General features: G+C 40.2%; 1 protein-coding gene across 1 annotated transcript in view; it reads left to right on the top strand.

Annotated features, from left to right (window-relative positions):
- Window positions 1–24834, top strand: part of LOC126260097 (tRNA (guanine(10)-N2)-methyltransferase homolog) — a 174869-nt gene that overhangs the window by 76201 nt on the left and 73834 nt on the right. Inside the window, exon 5 of the mRNA XM_049957329.1 lies at window positions 2017–2173. Coding sequence (XP_049813286.1) covers window positions 2017–2173 — 157 coding nt within the window. The remainder of the gene's footprint in view (window positions 1–2016; window positions 2174–24834) is intronic.

The raw sequence follows: 24834 nt of genomic DNA, 5'->3' as shown, positions 1-24834 counted from the left end.
GGAGCACTCATTCTGTGGAGGTTAGGCAGAGGTCATGGCAGATGGCCGCAAGGCGAGATCCAACTGGTAATCCCAACCGAGGATGGGTGTCAGGATGTCGATGCCCATTGGGGGGGAGGGGGGAATTTGATAAGTTGGATTATCGTTTTTTTCTGTTTCTAAGACCATCCTTGCTCATGGAGTTCCAATGAAGTTTGAAATCCACAGACCTGTCCCCATAACTGATCAGGACCCTCTGTTTCAGAGCTGAGTGGAAGAGTCGGAGTTTTATGACAAGCTGTTTCTTGGAGTTATGCCACAGGGTTGAGAAATATAAGGTTCCCCTCAATGGGATAGGGTTGCACTGCACGTCATAGTTGGCTACCCATGTGGCTGACTGCTTTGAGCATACACAAGGCTTTTTAACGTAGGTGACTCTCCATCTGATCCAGATAATGATAGCTGTAGGAGACCCCAAAGTGTTAGTGCAAGACTCAAATGGCCCCTGCAGATGGGAATGTTAATATGCTAGTGATCATTTGCCAAAGCATTTGCAATAAAGTTGCTGAGGTTGAAGCAGTCCTAAAAAGCAGTGGAGCTCATATAATACGGGGTACAGTAAGCTGGCTAAAACCCAAAACTGGCAGCAGCAAGATTTGTTGAACAACTCTTAAGTATTATTGAAAGGACATGCTGATGGGAAATGGAGGTGGTGTATTTATTGCAGTGGACTAGAAACTCATATTCTCTGTGACAGAAATTGAAGATGCATGCAAGATTATTTGGGCAAGACTTGCTATAAAGTGTGGGCATAAACTTGTAATTGAATCTTTCTATCAGTAACAAAACTCATCCCAGATCCAAAAATGCTTTAGAGAAAACCTCAGCTCGCTAGTACATAAGTTCTGCCTTCATAATGTTGTTATGAGAGGAGACTTTATCATCCAACAATATAGTGCAAAAGTCAAGGTTCAGCAAGTGGCAAGTGTGACAAGACATCTTGTGAAATTACCTAGAACAGATACTGTCATTCACGCTGGCAGCTCTAAAACAATGGACAGGACAGGATTTGCTTTCACATCTGCCATATGTGAGGAACAACATTTGTTGTTAGAAACTTGTAGTATTTTTACAGCAGAGCTGATAGCCATTAACTGAGCCTTATGTCCTTTTAAACAGACCTCCCTTGATTGTGTGTAATTTCTAATGACTCAATGCACAATTTTAAGGCTATTGAATAATCATATTGTTGTCATGCTGTGATGTTTGCTATTTGTAATCTCTCTCTTCCTTTATTCGTACTGCCTGCTCTGTAGTCTTTCTCTGGATCCTAAGTCATGCGAGTATTCAAGGGAATGAACAGGCTGACCATTTGGCTACAGAAGCAGTTGCTTGTCCAACATTTGCTTTGACTATTTCAGGCATGGATATGCAAGTGAAAACAAGACCTCTTCTCACTCCGAGATGGGACGAAATCTGGTGGAGTTAATAGTACTCCTTCATTTCTCCTGAAAGAAATCCACTGTCCTGTTTCACCTCCACATCTGTCACACCAGATTAATCCATGGTTTTATTTTATGTAATGGACCACCCCCATATTGTTGTTGTGGAGCTTCACACACAGTTGGTCACATCCTGGTGGACTACCCCCTCCTTCTGGTTCTCCTGGATTCTTTGCCTCTAATATTGGCAGATGACTGATGTATAGCTCTACTGGTTCTCTCTTTTCTCTGTGAAAATAATTTTTATTCTCAGATATCAAGCAATAGAAAATCACACTTATTTGTGCAGTGTGAACCATGATTCACTGACTGGATGGGGGTCTTTAATATTGATTATATCTTTTTCTCATCGAGTCTCCTGGCTGCTTTGATTTTTTGATGGTGTGGGTTTGTTATTGTTAATAATTATGCTTGGTTCTTTGTCTAGTGGTTTCTCAAATTTTACAAAAGAGTTTGTGTGTATATAGATCTGTCATAGCATACAAAAGTTTATAATCTTGGGACTGTATGCCTATTCTGCTTTTGATTATTTCAGATTGCTGATGGCCAGAGAGATCTCATTACTAAGCTTTCTCTTAAAACTAGAAAGTTTATTGGTAACACTAGCATGGATCCTCAATTATCTTTACTTATGGCAAATCAAGCTCGTGTGCAAGAAGCAGATCTGGTGCTTGACCCTTTTGTGGGATCAGGTGAGGTTAATAGTGCAATCTTATATTTGAAGTATGTTGTTTGAAAGCTTAATAATGTATTATTAGTAACATTACGGACAGTGAAAAAGAAGTACAGAGTTGCAAACAATGCAAGGAACACAGTTTTGGAATCGACTGTTTAACTTCTGATTTGAGAAATTTGCTTTTATGTGTAACATTTCAGAACTGTGCTAAATAGTATATCACTGACTGTAGGCCAGTAGAGATTGTTTTGTATCTTTCATGAATTTAGAGTGCCACTACCTATAACATTCTTGATGTTGTGAGCAAGGAGGGTTAGCTGAGTTTTACATAATTGTGTATAGTGTTCCATACCATTTTCTGCAGAATAGTCGTTCCGTCTTACGGAATTAATGTTATATGAACATTGGATGTGTTCTATAATTTTAGGACATACAAGTGGGAGCATAGTAAGTCTGCACTTTTGTGTGCAGGGTTCAATGAATAATGCAGTATTTTTTTCTGAAAGCATGTTGGTTTTATTCAGCATTCCAATACATCATATTATTCTCCACTCTTTTATCTACAAAACACTATTTTTCAACATAATCACTTTTCATTGGGGTGGCCTTACTTCACCTTACTAGGAGGGTCTATATGCCTGCAATGTACCATTCCACTGGTTGACATTGGAGCCAATGTCTTGCTGTATCAGTAACCTCCCTGTCCATCACATACTGCTTCCCACAGAGAGCATCCTTCATTGGGCCAGACACATCGAAGTCAGAAGGTGCAAGATTTGGGTTGTAGGGTGGATGAGGAAGAACAGATCAGTGAAGTTTTACGAGCTCCTCTTGGGTGTGCAGACTTGTGTATGGCCTTGCGGTGCCAAAGCCATTTCTTCAGTTTCCTGAGAGTAGTACAACACACTTCAGAGTTGATTGTTGCAACATGGGGGAGGACACCTTCTTCTGTAGTGGTCAATCCAAGGATTGGTTTGCAACAGCTACAATGGCAGCTTGTCTCCATTCTGTGCGTCTTTCAGCTTTTCTCTTCATTTCTTTATAGGTGTTACATCCCACATCTTTCACGATTTGATCCATGTACCTCAGTCCTGGCCTTCCTCTTGGTCTTTTTCCCTCGACATATCCCTCTATGATTGTGTTCAGGAGTCCTTTATGTCTTAATAGATGGCCTGTAAATTGCACTCTTCTTTTAACAATGAAACTCCAGAAGCTTCTCTTCTCACCTGCTCTTTCCAGAACCACTTCGTTTGTGACTTTGTCGATCCATTTTATTTTGAGCATGCGTCTATAGCACCACATTTCAAAAGAATTTAGCTTCTGGTCTTCCTCTGTCCCTTTTCTTCTTGTTAAAAGCAGCCTTTGCTTGAGCTATTCTACTTCTCACTTCTGCCTTGCTCCTTCCATCCCTGGTAATATTACTGCCCAGATAAGTAAATTTATCAACTTGTTCAAGCAGTTCATTGCCTACATGAACTTGGACTTTCACTTGATCTTCTTTGTTGCATGCCATTACTTTTGTTTTTGCTTTATTAATTCTCATATTATATTCTTCACCCAGAACTTTATCCATTCTATTCAGTAGGACTACAAGATCTTCTTCACTTTCAGCCAGGACAGCTATATCATCGGCATATCTTATCATATCTATTCGTTGGCCATGAATTACTACACCTGTCTGTGAATTTTCCCTTACTTTTTTCAGCGCATCTTCAATGTATACGTTAAAGATAACGGGATAGTGCGCAACCTTGTCGGACACCTTTCCGTATCTGCACCTCTTCTTGTTTTGTCTGTCCATGGATAACTGCTGTCTCGTTTTTGTACAGGTTCCATATCATTTTTCTATCTTTATGGTCTATTCCTACTTTTTTTAGTACCTCAAACATCTTATCCCATTTAACATTATCAAAAGCTTTCTCTACATCTACGAAAGCTATGTATGTTTTCAGGTTCTTATCTAGTCGTTTCTCTATTATTAGTTTTAGAGCAAATATTGCTTCTCTGGTTCCTCTATCTTTCCGGAATCCAAACTGGTCTTCGGAGAGTGTAGCTTCGACTTTTTGTTCTATGCGTTTTAGGACAATTGAGGTTAATATTTTAGAGGCCTGAGTAACTAGGCTGAGCGTCCTATAATTGTCACATCTTGTAGCATTTGCCTTCTTTGGAATGGGGATCATAATGTTTTTCTCAAAGTCTGCAGGAATTTTACCCTGCTCGTACATGTTGAAAACGAGATTATACAACTCCTGATTCAGTTTTGCTCCTCCAGATTTCAGAAGTTCGGCTGTGATATTGTCTATACCAGGCGATTTGTTGTTTTTCAACTTTTTCAGAGCTAGTTCAAACTCTTCCTTTAATATAGGTTCACCTAAGTTGTGTGCATCTACTTCTGTTTCTTCTTCCATAATGTTTTCAGACAGGTCTGGTCCGCTGTACAGTTTTCGTATATATTGTTTCCATCTTCTTGCAACTTCATCATCGTCATCCAACATATTGCCATTTTCATCCATCACAGCCCTACACTTGTTTCTTCTGTCTCCAAAGCAATGTCTCACACATTTATAGGCCTTGTCGATATTTCCCTTGCTCATGTTGTCCTCAACTGAAATACAGAGATCATCAAGGTATTTTTCTCTTGCTTGATTTGCCTCTCTGTTGATTCTGTTTTTCAGACTTGTATTTCTCTTGGTCTTCCTTCTTCACAGAATTTTTTAATTTCCTTCTTTCTTCCATCATATTTAGTAGGTCATTAGTGATCCATTCTTTTCTTTTCTCTGTCCTTTCTTTTCCTATTACTTCTTCTGCTGCTTCTAAAATACCAGTTTTTATTTTTTCCCCGTCTGCTTGGGATGTCATTGCAGCCCTGTGTATTTGTTTTCTTGTCTGTTTGTAGTTGATAGTGCTTCAGTGTATTTTCGTTTTTCAGGTTTGTCAAATCCCATTTACATGTACTTCTTTTTTTAATGTTCTTGAATTTTAGTTCAGTCGTCGTCATAACGAGTATGTGGTCACTTTCCACATCACAGCCTGGATATGATCTGCTGTCCTTAACTTGGTTTTTAAATCTTTGCTTCACTAATATGAAGTCAATTTGATATCTGTTAATGTCACCAGGCATTTTCCAAGTATATCTTCTTCTTGGATGATGATTAAAGAAGGTATTTGTAATGCAAAGGTATTTCTTAATCCTAATCCAAAATTCCCTGCCACATCCTCTTCTTTACCTTCCCCAACAACGGCATTCATATCTCCCATGATGACAAGGTTTTCAGCTCCTTTAATTCTGCCAATTACTTCTTCAAGGTGGTCATACATCATGTCGATTTCATCATCCTCGTGCCTCGTAGTTGGCATATATACTTGGATTATGATTGTGTCTCTAGGTTTAGTTTCCAAACAGAATAAATCCTTCAGAATCCCAGAAGATGGTCACCACGACTTCACTGGCTGAGGGTGTGGCTTTGAACATTTTCTTTGGAGGAGAGGTGGTGTGGTACCACTCCATGGATTGCTGTTTTGTTTCCGGTTCGAAGTGATGAACCCGTGTTTCATCATCTGTGATGACGTTCAGCAAAAATTTGTCACGATCAACCTCATACCGTACAAGCAATTCTGCAAAGATGATCCTTCATTGCTCTTTATGGTCTTCTTTTAGGTGGCGAGGAACCCAGTGGGCGCACACCTCTAAGACCCCAACTGGTGGACGAGTGTTTCAGCACTGCTGACAGAGATGTGCAGTTGTGCAATGAGGTGTTTAATTGTGATCTGTCAATCACCTCAAATGACAGGGTCTGTATGTTCAAACACTGCAGGAGTCACAACAGTGTGCGACCTGCCGGCAAGCAGGAGATCGGACATTTTTGCGCGACCTTGTTGCAGTGATGACAGACACCTCACCCAGTGACTGACTCACTGTGCATTTGTTCACTGTCAGGTCTCCGTAGACATTCTGCGAGTGCCTAAGAATATCTGCGATGCTCTGGATTTTCCGCCAAAAGAATAACTCGGTGACAACTCTCTGCTTGGAATGCACCTCTGCTACAGATGCCATTTTGAAGGCTACATGTAGTGCTGTTACCTATCAGAACTTCATGAAATTTTAGGGGCCAGAGAAGGAATATTCCATGATATCCTGCAACAAATTCCACATTTTTCAACTGAAATTGACTGAGGGAAAAAGTGTTGCATTATTTATTTAATACCCCTTTTACATATGTCCAGCAACTTTTCTCAAAAATTGGAATGACCAACACTTTTTTTCTGTTGTGTTTTACTTCTCATTGCTGCAGCAACCTTCTATAAATGGAAGATACTAGAAGGGCCATTTCGGTTGCAAACATAAAGCAGAATGTAATTACTATTGTATCAGTTCTATTTACCTCTTCATTATTGAATAGATTTAATTGCTTTTCAATTAAGAAGCAGTCTCCCATTTGTATACATGTTATTTTTGTGGCTGTGCAGCATTTTAAAGTAAAGCCTCTGGTATAACCTTTTTTGTGTGAAAACAAAGAAATTTAGAACTAGATAAAATTTCAAAAAATGCCAAGAGAAAAAGGTTTGTAGAGAATAACATCTCTTGTACTGTATATGCGACATAGATGTGCACTCTTAATTATCAACTCAAATCTGTGACACTTCCTGATCTTTTCACTTGATCTTTACTTTCTGACTCTTTAATGCAGCAAGTTTTTCCCAGTGATGACTGATAACCCAAAGAAGTCACTTATGTGTCTGAGCTAGTATACAGAATAAGCTGGTTCATTGTAATGGAGCATATGCTGTTTCTTTTGTCCCTCAAATTCTGATTCCTCGAGATGACTCTTGAATAGGCTGGCATAGGATGGTGTCATGTGGGTGACCTTTGCTGTAGCCCAGACTTATTTGTAGGTGACGTCTTTGAACGAGAAGTAATTGTGTGTGAGGATATAGGTGTTCATAGCAACCAGGAAGGAGGTAGTAGGTTTGGACTCAGTAGGGCATTGGGTAAGGTAGTACTCACTCTGGCTTTTCTGAACTGCACAGGTGGGAACTCTCCCTACAACATATCCTTCATTCCTGTAACCCCCCGGGCCTAAACCTTCTCTAGTCCCTGTCTTCACCTACCTACCCCATTTCCTGCTCCCACTCTAGTACTACACTCACCTTCTATCCCATCAGTGCACCTACAAGTCATTTCTCCTTTTCTGCTTCTCTACTCTCCCTTTCCCCTCCCCCTACTCCTCTGCCTTCCTCCTCCCCCTCCCCCTCCTCCTCCCCCATCTCCCAGCATAACCTCTCAACACTGCACTTAGCAGTCCTATCTTGTCCCCACAACATCCCTGCATGCTCCAACAGGCACCAATAGCATCATCCCCCATACCTGACCTGTATCCCTCCCCATCCCCACCTCATGCTACCTCCTTACCCCCACCACCCATCCCAGCAGATTGCTGTCCACATCAGTCACAGTCAGCCGTCAGCCCTCAGCACCCAGATATGGTGACCGTGTGTCTGTGTGTGTGTGTTTTCTTGTATGGAAGGACTTTGTCTGAAAGCTTAAATATTTTAACGGTCTGTCTCATTGTGCCTGTCTCCAACTCATCGCCTCATCTATGTGGTGAGCAGCAATCTGTCCTTTCCATATTGTCATTAGTCCATCCTGGACTTTGTATTGTTAGGAATAAAAATGAAACAGATGAAAAAATTGCAATACTTCCAGGAAATATTTAGGATCTGAGAAGTCTTAATTATCGTGGAAGTTCCTTACAGTCTCTATATAGCTAAACTGAAAATTTAGATGACTGATCGGGGAGGTGAGAGAAGTGCACCATGTGTCCATAGCATTCCAAAAGTTATGTGGGTTTCCTGGGTGGTGCTAAATAAGGAGTACTGCAAGAGAACTCTGCTTTTTTCTGAGTATGAGTTTGGTGTGACTGGGAGTCATGAACTGGAGGAATGGTGACCAGTACTAGTCATCTGAAGCCATGAACTCAAGGCATGCTTCAATGGCCTCCGCACAGCCTGGCAGTGGAACATTGTATGCCATAAGAAGGCTCAAATACCCCAAGTTAAGGGCAACAAATGGTTAAGAGGAAACAGTCATTAGCGGGAAACTTGTAGGTCACTTACTGCATTCCATGTGTAACATGTTTGCTCAGATGACTGTAGTCTGCCTGAGTTGTGACTTATTTTCCTAGTTGTAATTGGGATCTCAGTGGTTATTATTTCACAAACTAACAACACTCCAAATGGGTGGATGTGCTGTCTGAGAGCAGTAACACCAAAACATCTGAAAGCTCTGTGAGTGATAGCCCTCCCAAAATGACACACTGAAGAAATCTACAAACTTTAACAGAGCATGTATTGTGTCACAGAACATTTGCCTTTATTGAAACATGAAAGTGTGTCACCTTCCATTTTTCAAAAAGCTTTGCAGTGTATTGCAGCTACTCATTAACGCTATAAACATCTCAGAAACAGAACACATTGTGTAAAAATAGCTACACCTTTACAAGCCACATAATTACAAGATGTGAAGTTGCCAAGTGAGTACAGAGATCTGCATTGTCCCAAATTTCAGCAGGAGTGTAATATTGTGGAGGAACCTAATGGGATCTCTTAAGAAAGACGAACTGAGAAAAGATAGTATTATTAGAGGAAAAAAAATTAACAACTCATAACAAAGACAGTAAACAGTGAGCAGGAAAAAACACCTAACTTCAACACACCATTGTTATCATAATACATCAAGTCTGGTTTTATCAATCTCAAAGTGTGATACCTATGTGCTGGACGCAATAAAGTTTATTAAATGCAAACATTGTGGTTACACCAGCATAAATTGCAAGGCTCAGGTAATTGTGGCAGATGTGGCAAAGCTGATATAAACCTAAAACACCACATTCATTGCCATTATTCTGTATAAATAGCTGTCGAAATCTTGCAGTTTGGAATTGCTAGTGATCGACAGAAAACTGAGGAAACCAAAGTGACAAAACACATCCCACATGCAAAAGCAGGCAATGCACATAAGGCTGTGAGCCCACCAGTATTTATAATATATCTTGAAGATGTGATTAATAAGGCAGTAGATACAAGCAATTCTTGAACATAGACTTCTCTGTGGAAGCTAGAACAAACCACCATAACTGCATTTGATCTTACAGTCATAAGCTAAAAATACATCTTAAACACAGGGGAATTGGAAAAACCAGCAATTGTGTCTCAGGCTCACAGTTGCCAACTTCAGACCCTAAACATAAAAATGTATGTGTACAGTAAAACTGGGCTGGACCATTGAACCTTACTGATTTGATCTGGATGGAATGTCAGAAAGACTCTTTGAAGTTTCTATAAGTTATTACACCAGATGCGTCTCATAAGACTTGTCAGGTGCAGTTGTTTTTGCAGATTTTCGATGACGCTGTTGTTGCAATGTGTGGCTGGACTCAGAAGAAGAAAAAACTGCTCATCACACCTTTCATGTGCTGACCATTCTCAACAAACAGTGTCAGTTTGTTTCCTGTTGCAAACAAAATTATTTTTAAAGTGGAATTTTATGTTCCCATTCAATCAAGTGGACCCAAATTAATCCACTGCAGTATTCCTATTTTTCAATATGTGTTAACAGGGGCAGTAAAACAAGAACCAGTGCTTCAGCAGCACCTGATGATGCCAGTTTCAGTGATATTGAACGAGTTATGGAAATTCAGTGCGACGTGTACTGCCTAGTGACTATCTAAATTATATGAAACCTTGTGGGAAATTAATTGTCTTGCTATAAATATAATGGAGACGAGCAATTTTATTGAATGTTCTAAGATGGAGAACCACATTGTGAACCTTATAGTTCATACCACAGGAAACAAAATTAATTGGACGCAAATACATGAAATAATGTTGGAAAAGGAAGAGCCATTCAAGTTGTACATGAAAGCAGACCATAATGATGATTCCTATATCTCTGTGGGCCTACATAAGAAACAAAGCAGAAGACCATCTAACTCAAATTTTAATGGACTCTTTGAACCACTATAGCCTCGAGGGAATGCCATACTAGATGTAGCTTGAAGATTTGAAATCTGTGTTTTACTTGATACCTAGCACTGCCAAACACTTTTATCATTCTGTTAGGGACCTTGAAGGATTTACTGGTGTATTTGATTTTGGAGAAGAAGCTTAATGATGGCAAAAAGGTTGCATAATGCACAAAGCGGGGCATTGAGTTTAGTATGTATTTCATAAAATTACTCGATAAACCACAGTACAAATGCACACACAAAACACATGCACCCATACACACACCTGTGCCCCTACATTGTGTTGGCTGGGCACATAATACCAGCACTGTATTTCAGCAGATGGACTACAGGTTTTGTACAGTTGGGGGGGGGGGGGGGGAGGCAGGAAGAGGGGTTTTGGATTTTCAGTGAGAGTGAGAGGCTGAGAGAGAAGCAGCAGTTTTGCTACCTAGAAATACAGAAGGGGGTGGGGGGTGACAGGTTCACAGGCTAGGCATGTGTTGCACAGGTGCTGGAACCAATGGGATGCAGTGCATGATGGAGGTGACATGGGGACGGGGCTTGGGTGGGGCTGACAGGACAGAAGAAGGAGAAACTGTTCCTTCCCACTCCTCCTAAAGCAGTTTTCCATCACCCACCCAACCTGCACAACATTCTGGTCCATATGCCTTTGTCATTCCCAATACCTTGCCGTAGAGATCATATTCCTGTCAAAAGCCCAGATACAGGTCTTGCCCAATCTAACGATTCAACACTTCCTACTCCATTCCTGTTACAGGCTTACCTTACCCCATCGGAGGCAGGGCTACTTGTGAAAGCAACTGTGTCATATATGAATTTTGCTGCAATCACTGTACAGTTTTTTTGTATCAGTATGACAATGAACCAGCTGTTCATCTTAATGAATGGCTACTGCCAAATTGTGGCCAAGAGAAAAGTTGACCACCCAGTGGCACAACTTCCTGCTGGCAACATGCTTGATTTCAATGGCTGATTCACAAACGAGGCTATCTGGATCCTTCTATCCAGCACCAACTTTTCTGGACTATGCAGATGAGAGTTATGCTTGCAACACATCATTTTGTCTTATAACTGTCCTGGCCTCAGTCTCCATTAACCACAGTCCCCACAACTTCCACCCAACAGTTTCTCCTTCCCATGTCATGTCATCACCTTCATCACATGCTGGATCCTCCTGGCTCTGGTACTTGCACATCACATGCCTAGCCCTTGCACTTGCCACCCCTCCTTCCCACGTTACAGCCAGGAAACACTTTGTAACAGTTCGTGGTTGGTTGGTTGGTTGGTTTGTCGGGGAGGGGACCAAACAGCCAGGTCATCGGTCCCATAGGATTAGGGAAGGAAGTCAGCAGTGCCCTTTCAAAGAAACCAGCTCGGTGTTTGCCTGAAGTGATTTTGGGAAATCATGGAAAATCTAAATCAGGATGGATGGACTTGGGTTTGAAATGTCATCCTCTCGAATGTGAGTACAGTGTGCTAACCACTGTGGGACTTCGCTTGGTGTAACAATTCATGCTAATACATGTACTCTGTATGACATGATATGAATAACAGATCTCTCAAATCTTAATGACAGTTCATCTTCCTTTCTTATTCTAGTGATGTTATATTGATTGTCACGATACTCCTTGCTCCATGGTGTGCAGCATATTTCTGAAATGAGAAGAGACTGTTGGAGTAAACCATGCCAATCAGCAGGTGCCATGAAGCATGATAAAGCAGCTCTTATCATCCTGCCTTGCAGAAATGCTGTGTCCATCAATTTTTAGGAGACAGAATCATCTGCAGTTTGTTCATGGGTGGCATAGTTGGCTGAATTGATGGCAGTGTTTTTTTCTGACAAAATAGCATGTTCGAAAAGCCATTGATGATTTTTGTAATTTGTGAATTTATGGAAAAACTTTCTCAATGAATTGTTCAATCGATGAAACAATGACATAAAAGTTTAATGGGAATGAAGTATATTTTGTGATGACGTCAAGTGGAACTTTTCCATTCCCAATGTGCAGTAGCTGTTTTGACGATGTGGCTGGCACACTCTGCTGTAGGCGTATGCAAATATTAATCTTTAATGTAAGTTTATGCACGTCTCCAAAGATGCTTTGAAGCTTGCATTGAGTTCCATCAGCCAGAGTTGATTTTAGTACAACTGGTGTAGTCTGTATGAAGTCAAATGCTAATATGTCAGCTTTACCAAACAGTTGTACATTTCCTCATAAATTTTGAAGAGATCAATTAAGCGCTTCAAGCAACTTCTTATGTGCCATGGTGCATTCATTCCAGTCAGTCAGTTTTGAAATTAGCTATAATTTCGCCGTGCCAGAACGTTTTGAAATATAACATATTTGAGTCTTTGCAAAATGTATATTGAAAGGTAATTTGAGCACTGAATGTACTGTATGGCCAGCATTGAATAATGTAGCTGCAATACCTGATGATGCAAGAGCCAAAGGAATTCTATTTTGAGAGTAAATGTTAGCTTACACCAAACTGAAGAGAAACATTTTTCCTGTGCTACCGGACATATAAATGAAAAATAGGTTGCCACTACCATTGACCACCACATTTTTAATTGTTTTGTAGGCTAACTTTTGATCTACAAGGAAGAATTGTTCATTTGTTATGACAAATCCACACAAGACATCAGTGTTTAATTGTTGTTCTGTCAATAAATCTTGATCACAGTGGTTATACACAGAACACTATGGTGCAACCATGACAAGTTGAAAGAGTGCTTTGTTGTTGATGATTAAGCATATGTCTTAGATTTCTGTGAGAGATTCACTGAAAATGCTGTCCAAAAATAGAATGTTGTTACCTTTCGTAATGGTATGAATTTGGAACAAAATATCTTTGCTCAAGCCCGCACTGAATTTTTCCCACATATTGTTTGGTTTGGATGCTGAACATGTGGTCAAAATAATGGCAAATAATGTTCGTATTTTGTGTGGGTGGCAACTGAAGGAGGCGTCCATCAATGTGGTTTCTCAGTGTTTATCACTTTCAAGTAAAGCTTCTCTGCATGTCTGGCATTCTACACCATTAATCATTCTAAAATTGGCAAATGAAGTTGGACCTATCATATTAATCAGCAGCATTCTCAAATAGTAGCATTTGGCATTATTGGGTGTACTGTGTGAATATGGCTTAATACGTCAGAGGAATATAGATTTTGATAGCCTTTACCCATGTGCCTTGTTCACATCCTTAAAATTTTTTGAAATAGTATTCCATGTGTAGTACTTTGGTACCTCCATGTACTTCATGTTTTGGCAAATACGTTACGGCACAGCACAAAAAATGGTGCCACACTTGCGTGTGCTAGTGCAGCAAAAACATTTTATGCATTCTCCTCTGTGAAATATACTCTTTGTCCATTTTTAAGGTGAACACTAAGATGAACAACATCGGTGTGCTGCCTGTGAATTTGAGAATTGAAAACGCATCTCACTGCCTTGTTGCTGCTGCTATATCAACATGTTTCAAAGTGTGTAACATCATCTGTGTGCGTGTTGGCATTATCAACACTGAATACTGCCACATCACTGCCCTTGTTCACATATTTGTGTGTATACTTTATTGTTTTAAGTAAATTGCAATATTGTCCATTTACTAGCACTAAATTTTTTTATTTTTTTAGTTTTTGTATTTTTTTTATGTATAACCAAGGCAAAGATGTTACAGTCAGTCTGATGTTGATTTCAGTATTGGCATTTTTCGTGCTGATTCTAGCTGTGTGACCTCCATTATCTGGTTCATGGCATCGGTATTGAGGATGGTCATCATCACCATTGCAAGTATGATGAATCAGTTTTCTTGGATGCTTTTTCAAGCATTTGTTATCTGCAAAAATGCATGGTGATTGTTGGTTCATAGCAGCTCATGGTCCTTGCACCATATGTTTGGTGACAACATTGAATAGCAGTTGATCATCTTCAAGATATGGTGTTTCTGCAGAAATTACATCATCAATTTGAACTGAATATATTTTCATTTTGAGCCATATGAGAATGTGTATATGAAGGAGACCTTTCTTTTGCCACTCCACAGAATACATCCAGCATTTATTTGCACCATAAATGTGATGCTTCACAATTAAAGCCCTCAATGCAGAGAATTTTCGTTTGAAAACATGCAGTCAAATCGTCTCAGTCAGATAGAGCTTGACCAGGCAATAGACCTTCTTTATCTCATTCCTCGCTGGATTGCATGTGAATGTTTTAAGTCAGGATGCCCCATGAACCATCATGTGTGATGGCATCCTGTCTGTATTTATGCATGTGTTGCTGATTGAGAGTGAATGTCAATGGAAATAGCTCCATTTTTCCAATGTCACTGACATTTCCATCATTCACAATCACACACCATAAATGAATGTACTCTTCTGAACTAAGTGATTTTTGATTTAATCAAATGAAGAGGAGATGATCACACTCAATTTTCGCATACTTATCTACTGCGTATTGATGAAACAGTTGACAACATTGTAAAATATGTTTGTTCTGTTTTGACGTATCTTTATGTGGTATGAATAATAATTCATTGCTAATACTTTTTTATTAAGTTCGTCACCTGAAAAATAAGTAAGAGGAAAGAAGTGGTTAGAAAAATGGAAATTAGATGTGCAAAATTATAAGGGATAGTTTGTTTTTGTTTTATACATGAAGTGTGTGCAGGTAAAAGTGAATGCAGTTATTTGTAGTTGGACTAGTGTACATAATATTGACATGATATCCGCCCTCCCCCTCCCAAAAATTATGGGATACTGCAGTACATCATGACATTGATGTATTTCAGCATGTTATTACTTCCTTGTAGAATTATATCATGCTTATGACACTCTTGCCCATTATAACAATCACTACTTCACTGATGGTAGGTGTGTTGTAGTATCTACCATGCCTTGTAACTGCTGCTTTGTTGGCTCTGGTGTGCATTGGATAATGGTCAGCTGGTACTCTTCAATTGCTGATTTGAACAATTTTATCAGGGTATTGTGTCAGTGCAAAAAGATTTCAAAGTAGATAATATGTGATGTGTGGGGCCTGGAATCACACTGTGTCACTGATCAACTTCCACATCATTCTCACCTCGCATTCGGGAGGACGATGGTTCAATCCCGTCTCCAGCCATCCTGATTTAGGTTTTCCGTGATTTCCCTAAATCGTTTCAGGCAAATGCCGGGATGGTTCCTTTGAAAGGGCACGGCCGATTTCCTTCCCCATCCTTCCCTAACCCGAGCTTGTGCTCCATCTCTAATGACCTCGTTGTCGACGAGACGTTAAAACAACACTACCAAACATCATTCTCGGCCACAAAGTAGATTTGTAGAAATTTATGTTCAGCACCGGGAAATGGAAGAAGTTGTCTAATAATTTGTTGGCCCCAAACAATGTCACTTGAAATGCCAAATTGTATTTGTGAATGTGTTGTAGAAGGTGCTTGGAATCAGCAGAGTCACCTCAAAGCAATGACAACAGAAGTTCATGTGGTGTACATAGATTTGGGAGTTTAACTTTCCCATTTTCACAGCGCATTCTGGTTGTTTTAGTGTAGAACTTTTGTGTTCCACAATGTGCACATGACTTATCCATGTGGCTGGTGTCTAGACTTGGATGCAGATTGTAGTTGTAACTGACCCAGTATTGGAATGCAGCAAGAGTTAAGTCAGCATACACTGTCCATTGAGATCGAGTAGCACGGAAATGTTCTGCGTTCACTCTAACTGTTAGTTGCCATGCTGATTCCATTGCACCATGATCGAGTAGCTCGTAAATAGCAGCTAAATTTTCTTGCTGCACATTGCCTTTCTGAATCCAAAGCACTTGATCGAGCAGGTTATAAACGATCAGATAAATGTCTTGCTGTGCATTGATCTTCCAATTCTAATACACTTGATTGAGTGACTTGTAAATTATGCGATTCTTTGCTTGCTTGATGCTCCTCACTTTATAGAGAAGCATGTAATCACTTTCTCTTTGTGCCTGGTTGGAAGATCTATCAATTGATACGCATTTAGGAGGCTTGATTATTTTCATGGCGAAAACAACAACTACTGTACGAAGTTTCAACACAATTGGATGAACTAATTATTTTGCTTATCTATAGAAGTTATTGTGTATGCTACTCACTTTTGTTAAGCAGACTGTTACATGGGACAACCGACATCTGAGAGCTTACAGAAATTGCACCATATAGAAGACGAAATGTCGAGACTTGCAGAATTGTTTTTTCATAGTCAGTTTTAATGGAAAACCTGCACATTGTTGCTGAAAAAGCTGTATAGCTACAAATCTTCTCCAGACAGTACCAATCATTTTGCAAAAAACCAAGCATAAATCAGGCCATTACATTTTGAGATCATACATTCTGAACAGACAAACAAACATTTGTTTTTGGGCAGTTAAGATATAATTTTGCACTTTGACAAACATTCTACTGCCACAAATATGTATATATGAAACTCTGCTTCTTCACTTACACAAAGTACCAAATACATAAACTGCTGTGAAATCGTGTGGAGCCTTTGGTATTATTGCATACATTTTGTAAGTTACTTGCCTATTGTCTTCTTTAGCATTTTGGCACTGTGTGCATGTCCTTAAAATACTTCATACTTCTCTACTTAAGTTCTTAAATTAATAGAGTTTTCCAGATGCTTAATACATTTTCGAATACCAGGATGACCATATCATCTATATAAAAATCAAATTGGGTCTTCTGCTGCTATTACAGAAATACATAGCCTCCAGTGCTTTGAATCTTTGATTAGCCTCCAAAACAAAGTACCCTTATGTAAGAACCACTTACTCTCCTCCTCCTCCTCCAACAACATTCCTTGACTCAGTGATCTAACAATATCACTGAAATATCCATCACATACCAGCCCTCTTTTGATTTTTCTAGCTAGAAGTCACACTTCATTATTGGTTTAAATAGCAGTTAAGTTAACTGTAAATGTTATTCCAGGGCTTTCTGTTTTACCTAATGGCAATACTTAGTGGCCATTTGATGTACTTTATTTGTAATCTGAACACTTGTAAAGAATAAGAACCACCTCATTAATCTACTATGCAGTAGCATACTTTCTATTAAAAATTCAAGGGTTTGGTGGTCTGTGTATATTATTGTTTGTGATCCCCAAACCAGAATTTGTAATTTCAGAAACCCCAAAATGATGGCCAATAGTTCCCTTTCTGTAGCTCTAAAATGGATCCAGTTCCCCTCAAATCAATTTGCAGCCTAATCCATTTTCTGACACATCTTTGGCTAATTAAAAAGCTTAGATAACTAAAATCTGAGCCTCCACTTAGCTTAATATTATTAAATGCTTCAGCAGCATCATCTGAAATCCATGTCTTCATCAATTACAATTGCAGTGGACACGGGACCATCAGAATTTGACTGTCGGCTCTTCGGGGAATCACGTTTTTGCAACAATAGGTCACTGGTCATCTCCACAAATGCTGTCATTGTCGTTAATGGTGGCTCAAAACGTGCAACACACCACGCATGCAGGCTGGTGGGAACAGTATTATACTATGGGAGACATTCTCCTGCACTTGCATGGGAGCTGTGGTAGTAATTAAAGATACGCTGTCAGGTGCAAACCATCTGCATCCCTTCATGCTCCATGTCTTTGCTGATGGTGATGTCATCTTTCAGCAGTATAATTGTCTGTGTCTCTACTAGCTTTTCTACAAGCAGGTCTACTGCCTTTTTGTTACATCTTTAAGCCAGCTCCTGCTTTGGAATGTGCATTATTTTCTGATGGCTAGGTTGAAGCTGACCGATCTGTTGGCATACTAGTGTAGCATTATTAGAAGCAAATGTCTGTTTCTGATTACACTCTTGATTACTTCTCCTGTTGTTACTACCCTTTCTCGCCACACAATATTTTTTTCTTTCCTACGAGAGCAACCCAGTGGATAAATAATCACCTCTTTCTTTGTTCAGCTTATGTAGACCTCCAATAAATGTCAATAAATCCATCATTGTTGTCCATCCACAGTAACATATTTCTTTCCGTAAACTGAAAGGTAGCCTATATACGAACATCTTAATCAAATGACTCCTCTATACGTTCTTCCAAGTATTTAGATCTAATTTGGTGTTATTGAATACAACTTTTATAGTTATCACAACTGTGATTACAATATTTAGGATCTACCAAACAGTGGAAAATCCAGGATGGAATAATGAAAATACTATGAAAAGGATAATTTGTTTCTCACCATATAGAGATGATGCTGAATAGCAAACAGGCACAACAAAGAGAATGCTAAACATGTGAGTAGCTAGCTCTCTCTCTCTCTCTCTCTCTCTCTCTCTCTCTCTCTCTTTCACACACACACACACACACACACACACACACCTCTCACATATATGACCATTCTCTCGAGCCACTGAGGCCAGAGCAGCTATGTCTGATGGGAGATGCAATCTGGGTTGTAGGGGTAAGGAGGCGGCTGCAGTGGAGGGGGAGGTAGCAGGGCAGAAGGGAAGGGGATAGGTGGGAAGAATGAGGCCAGGGGGGGTTAGGGGAACATAGGATATACTGCAGGGAGACTTCTCACCTGTGCAATTCAGAAAAGCTCGTGTTGGTAGGAAAGATCCAGGTTACGCAGGCTGTGAAGCAGTCACTGAAGTGAAGAATGTTGTGGTGGTCAGCATGTTCAGCAACTGGGTGGTGGAGTTGTCTCTTGGTCACAGTTTGTCATTGGCCATTCTTGCAGACAGACAACTTGTTGGTTATTGTGCCCACGTAGAACACAGCGTAGTGATCGTAGTTTAGTTTGTAGATCATATGACTGTTTTCACAGGTAGCCCTGCCTTTTATGTGGTAGGTAATGCTTTTGACCAGAGTGGAGTAAGTGGTGGTAGGAGGATGTATAGGTCAGGTCTTTCATGTAGGTCTAATAACAGGGTTATGAGCCATGAGGCAAGGGGTTAGCAGCAGGGGTAGAGTTGGGATGAACAAGGAATACCACTGTGGGAGGAGGGGGAGCAACAGTGGGTAGGATATTCTCCATTTCAGGGTACTATAAGAGGTAGTCAAAACCCTAGGGGAGAGTATGATTTAGTTGCTCCAGTCCTGGTGGTACTGAGTCATGAGGGACATTTTGCCCAAATGGTGAGAATGTGGGAGGTGCTAGGTGACTGGAGAGGCAAGGCATGGGAGATCTGTTTCTATACGAGGTTGGGAGGATAATTTCGGTCTTTGGAGGCCTCAGTGAGAACTGGCATATGAATAGGTTGGCACAGGATGGTGCCACTCAGGTTCCCATTGTTTGCACCATGGACTTGTTTGTAGGTGATACCTTCAAAGGTAAAGTAATTGTGGATGAGGCTATAATTTGTTATGGTGACCAGGAAGAAGACTATAGGTTTGGAATCAGACAGGCATCTGGAAAGGTAGTGTTCAATAGCAGCAACGCCATGGGCATTAGGTATGTTAGTGTAGAGGGAGGGAGAATGAATAGTGATGAGCAGGTTGCCATGAAGTAAAGGAATAGGAACTATGGAGACTCAGTGGAGGAAATGATTGGTGTCTTTGATAAAGGAACTTGAGTTGTGGATAATAGGCTAAAGGTGTTGGTCCATAAGAGTAGAGATTCACTCAGTGGGGGCACCTTGATTGGCCACAATGAGGCATGCTGGGTGGTTGGGTTTATGAACTTTGGAAAGAATCTAGAAGACAGGACTGTGGGGAGTGGTAGGAGTGAGGAGGGAAATAGATTCAGGAGAGGGGTTCTGGGTTGGACCTAAGGATTTGATGATAGATTGGAGATCATGTTGTATTTATGGAATGGGGTCACTTTGGCACAGTTTGTGGGTGGATGAATCTGACAGCTGGCAGAGACCTTCCACCAGGTAGTACCTTTGGGTTCAAAACCACAGTGGTGTAGCCTTTGTTGGCAGGTAGGATTATAAAGTCAGGATCAGTTTAGGTGGTGGATTGTGGTTCTTTCTGCTGGTGTAAGGTTAGCTTCCATATTGATAGATTTGGGAAACATGTGCAATCCTTGTCCATCACTGCTCCATTGCTGCTCCTAATCCCTAACCTCATCTCTGAACATATCCCTGTAATAGACCTAGATGCAAGATCTGTCCCTTATATCCTGTTACTACTACCTGTTCCAGTCCAATATACAAGCATCACCTGTCTCATCAAAGGCAGGGCTACTTGCGAAAGCAGTCCTTTGATCTACAAACAAAGCTGTGACCACTGTGCTGCAATCTGTCTGGGCGTGACAACCGACAACTTGTCTGTCCGCATAAGTGGCCGCGACAAACTGTCATCAAGAGACGGCTGGGCCATGTAGTTGGTGAACATGCTGCCCAGCACACTATATCTCACTTTAATGACTGCTTCATAGCTTGTGCCATCTGGATGTTTCCTACCAACACCAGCTTTTCTGGATTGCGCAAATGGGAACTTGTACAGCAGTACATCCTACATTCCCATAACCCCCTGGCCTTATGAGATAGCCACTGTCCTCCACCAACCTATCCCCTTCCCTGCTCCCACTGTGGCACTACACAGTATTCTATTCCACAATTACACCCACTAGTCTCCCCCCCTCTCTCCCCCCCTCCCTCCCCTCTCCCTCCCCCCTTTGTCTCCATCCCTCCCTCCCTCCCCCCTCTCTCTAGCCTCCCTCCCCCAAACCTCCCGACTGCACCTAGCAGCTGTACCTTGTCCCCACCACATTCCTGCGTGCTCTGCAAGTAGAGCTACACCTTCCCCCACCCCTAACCTGCTATCCCTCCCCCTACCCACTGCAGCCTCCTCCTTACCCCCACCGTCCAGATTGCTTCTCCCATCAGGTGCGCTTGCTCTGGCCATGGTGGCCAGAGGGAATGGTCATATACGTGTGAGTTGTGAGTACGTGAATATGTGTGTTGTGTTTTCTAAGTTAAAAGAAGGTCTTTTGGCCAAACAATCACGTTTAGTAGTCTTTTTGTTGTGCCTGTGTGCAACTTAACATCAATCTATATGATGAGTAGCAATCTATTCTTTTAATGTTTAGGATCTAATAACTCAAGCATTAATTTTTACTATATACTTTTCAATCAGTACTTCTTTTTAACATTCCCCTGACAAAAAAAATCCTAGAAGGTAATTTTTTTGAATGAGCAGTTCCCCACTTGGAAGCATCTCCTTCCAAATAACTTAGAGCAAAATCAGTTTCCTTGGAATCATCCCAATACTTCAGCAGGCATTTAGAATACGCCCTTAAAAATAAGTAGGTTGAACATCACCTTCCAGTTAGAATTTTGGAAGTTGTTTAGTTAAGTTCATTCTGCTTCCTATGTGCAATTCCTTTATTTACTCTGCCGGGAACCCACTATTTTTGTTAAGTCTCCTTTATTAATCCTTCCTGCATTTTGATGAGTTCATTCCAGAGCATCTGAAACGAACCCTCATTTCTATCTGTTTTCGCTGTGGATGGAGATGGACAGGCAGATGATTCAATCTTTTCCTGTATCTTTTCTTCGATTAAGTCACTGACAGCTTCTTCGAAAGTCACAAGTGTAGAGCCTGAAACTGCTGTTATATCAGAATCTTTTGTCTATTCTAAAACATGTAATTGGATTTCATGTCTTGTCACCTGCTCTTCCAAAAATTCTGGTTCAGCAAAATCTTTAATCTTTTTTCAGGTATTTACTTACATCCCTGAACTGCTCATTAACTTCATTCCTCACCAAGTCATACTGTTTAATTATGTCAGAATGCAACTCCTCTGCTAAAGTATGTATTGTAGTTTATATTTTAGAGATCTTATTATTTATTTCTTGTTTTTGTGAGATGAATCAATGATGTTTTTTGAGCTTGACATTAGTTATTTGTGTTTCAGAAATAGACTACTCGACTTTAAGACCCTGAGCATCTACCTTTGAATTTAATTCATTACATTAAGTTTTAATGCTCATGTTTATTTCACATTTGTCATATCTACTTTATTACTAAGGCTCTTGCCTTGAGCCTTCAAATCAACTTTTACATTTGCCCTTAAATCTGCTCTTAATTGTTGTCAAATTGCTCTTCACAGTCTTATCAATTTTTTTTTAAATTTTTCTCTATGCTTCTCATTAGTATAGGCAAATAATGGCCATGATAATAAACCAATAATTAATCTTTGTCCCATAACCCAAAAGGAAAAACTTTGATAAACAAAATCCACTTATAATTGCCCACAACACATGCTATAACCCCAATCAATAAGAAATTAACCAAGATTTAATAGCACTCAACAACATTTCATGTGCAGCTCACCACATCTTGATGCTGACAGGAAGCTGAATCCTTGGAATGGCTGAACTGTGTTTCTGAACAGTGGTGCGCAACTGAAGCTGCTATTGCAGCAAGTGGATGAGCCACAGATGTGACTACTATCACCTGGTGTGGTAGTGTTATTGGTTGATTAAACAATTGTAGCTCTTAGAAGCTGCAAACTATGATGTTCTGACTTGTTCACTTATTAAAATCTTCTTTGACGTAATTGTAGTCAGTGGATTTAATTATGACTCACTCACCATGCAATTCTCCTTACTGCATTTTCGGTTCAGTGCTGCTAATGACTTTTGAGTTGCCGTAATGTTGGCTGTTGATCCCATTGCTAAGGACAATAGAATATATTTCACTGAAATTTTTCTTCAGAATTGTTACTTTCTTCATAATTTTTATTTATTCATGACAATTTTGTTGCTTTTCCAGTACAGAAGTATACTGGGTCCTGTCACAGGGGACGCCAGAATGCTGTATGCCTTCATGTGAAATATGTACATACTTGGACAAAATTTCATGACTGCTGTTAATTATTAATTCTGACCTTCATATACGACAACAAAATTTTACAACTGCCATTAAGTATTAATTCTGGCTGTCAACAATTTAACTTCAATGATCGCAATAACCATGTGTATTTTTTTGTCATTGCACGCTTCTTTACATCTGGATCTTCTCCTGTGTTGGTAGCTGAAGTACTTTCTCAATTCTAGAGCTCTGCTGAATGATCTAAATCATTTCTCCAGATAAATTCATACACTGACCAGGAAGCACTTCGTCACAATTTGTGCTAATACCTGTACTGTATATGATGTGACATGAATGAAATCTTTGGAATTGTAATGATAATTCATCTTCCTTTTTTGTTCCTGTGAGGTCATACAGACTGTCACTTCTGGCTCCATGGTGCAGGGCACGTCTCTGAGCCGGGATGAGATTGTGTGGAATAAACTGCCCACACCAACAGGTACAGTGAAGCATAATAAAGCTGCTGTCGTTGTCCCACTTTGCAGAAACACTGTGTCTATCCACATAGGATTTCATTCACAAATGAGGAAAATTTCCAAACAATATACAAGTCTGAATCCACTATTTAAACTAAAGACTGTTTTCTTGGTGGTGATCTTCACTTGTCATTACTAAAGACTTGCAGCTCTTCACCACTTTACCAAAGTGACGTGTGCCACACAATCCCCAAGCTCTCCCCCTGCCTCTCTGTTCTTTCTCCCCCCCCCCTCCCCCTCCCTCTACCCAGTCCACCTACTGAAATGCAGTGTGCATGGGCTCAGGTGTGTGTGTGTGTGTGTGTGTGTGTGTGTGTGTGTGTGTGTGTGAGACCTATTCCGAAAAATAACTTTTTTTCCTCTGTTTTTTGTGTACCAACAACTCAATGTTTCTGTTGCTCAGTGAGTGTTCTCCTTTATTCCCAAATTATTTACATTCTGCATGAAGTTTCCTACTATTTTCATATTTTTTAATGATTCCACTGTCTTTGGACCTGGGGAAAGAACATTAGCATATCTCTGCTTTTCTAAATATGCATATGTATTTTTATGAGATGTTGTACGTCCTTGAGGATCTCTTCACTAAGGGCCTTGGAACAAAAAGTCTATATGTTGTTGCTCTGTAGTCATATATATATATATATATATATATATATATATATATATATATATATATATATATAGAGGGAAACATTCCACGTAGGAAAAATATATCTAAAAACAAAGATGATGTGACTTACCAAATGAAAGTGCTGGCAGGTCGACAGACACACAAACAAACACAAACATACACACAAAATTCAAGCTTTCGCAACAAACTGTTGCCTCATCAGGAAAGAGGGAAGGAGAGGGAAAGACGAAAGGATGTGGGTTTTAAGGGAGAGGGTAAGGAGTCATTCCAATCCCGGGAGTGGAAAGACTTACCTTAGGGGGAGAAAAGGACAGGTATACACTCACACACACACACACACACACACATATCCATCCACACATATACAGACACAAGCAGACATATGTTGTGTCTGTATATGTGCGGATGGATATGTGTGTGTGTGCGTGAGTATACCTGTCCTTTTCTCCCCCTAAAGTAAGTCTTTCCGCTCCTGGGATTGGAATGACTCCTTACCCTCTCCCTTAAAACCCACATCCTTTCGTCTTTCCCTCTCCTTCCCTCTTTCCTGATGAAGCAACCTTAGGTTGCGGAAGCTTGAATTTTATGTGTGTGTTTGTGTGTCTATCAGCATACCAGCACTTTCGTTTGGTAAGTTACATCATCCTTGTTTTTAGAGATATATATATCTGTGTGTGTGTGTGTGTGTGTGTGTGTGTGTGTGTGTGTGGCATTGAGGTTCAA

The sequence above is a fragment of the Schistocerca nitens genome, chromosome 1, assembly GCF_023898315.1.
Source record: "Schistocerca nitens isolate TAMUIC-IGC-003100 chromosome 1, iqSchNite1.1, whole genome shotgun sequence".
NCBI lineage: Eukaryota > Metazoa > Arthropoda > Insecta > Orthoptera > Acrididae > Schistocerca > Schistocerca nitens.
Note: the sequence above shows the minus strand (reverse complement) of the source record. Positions and strands in the feature narration are given on the sequence as shown.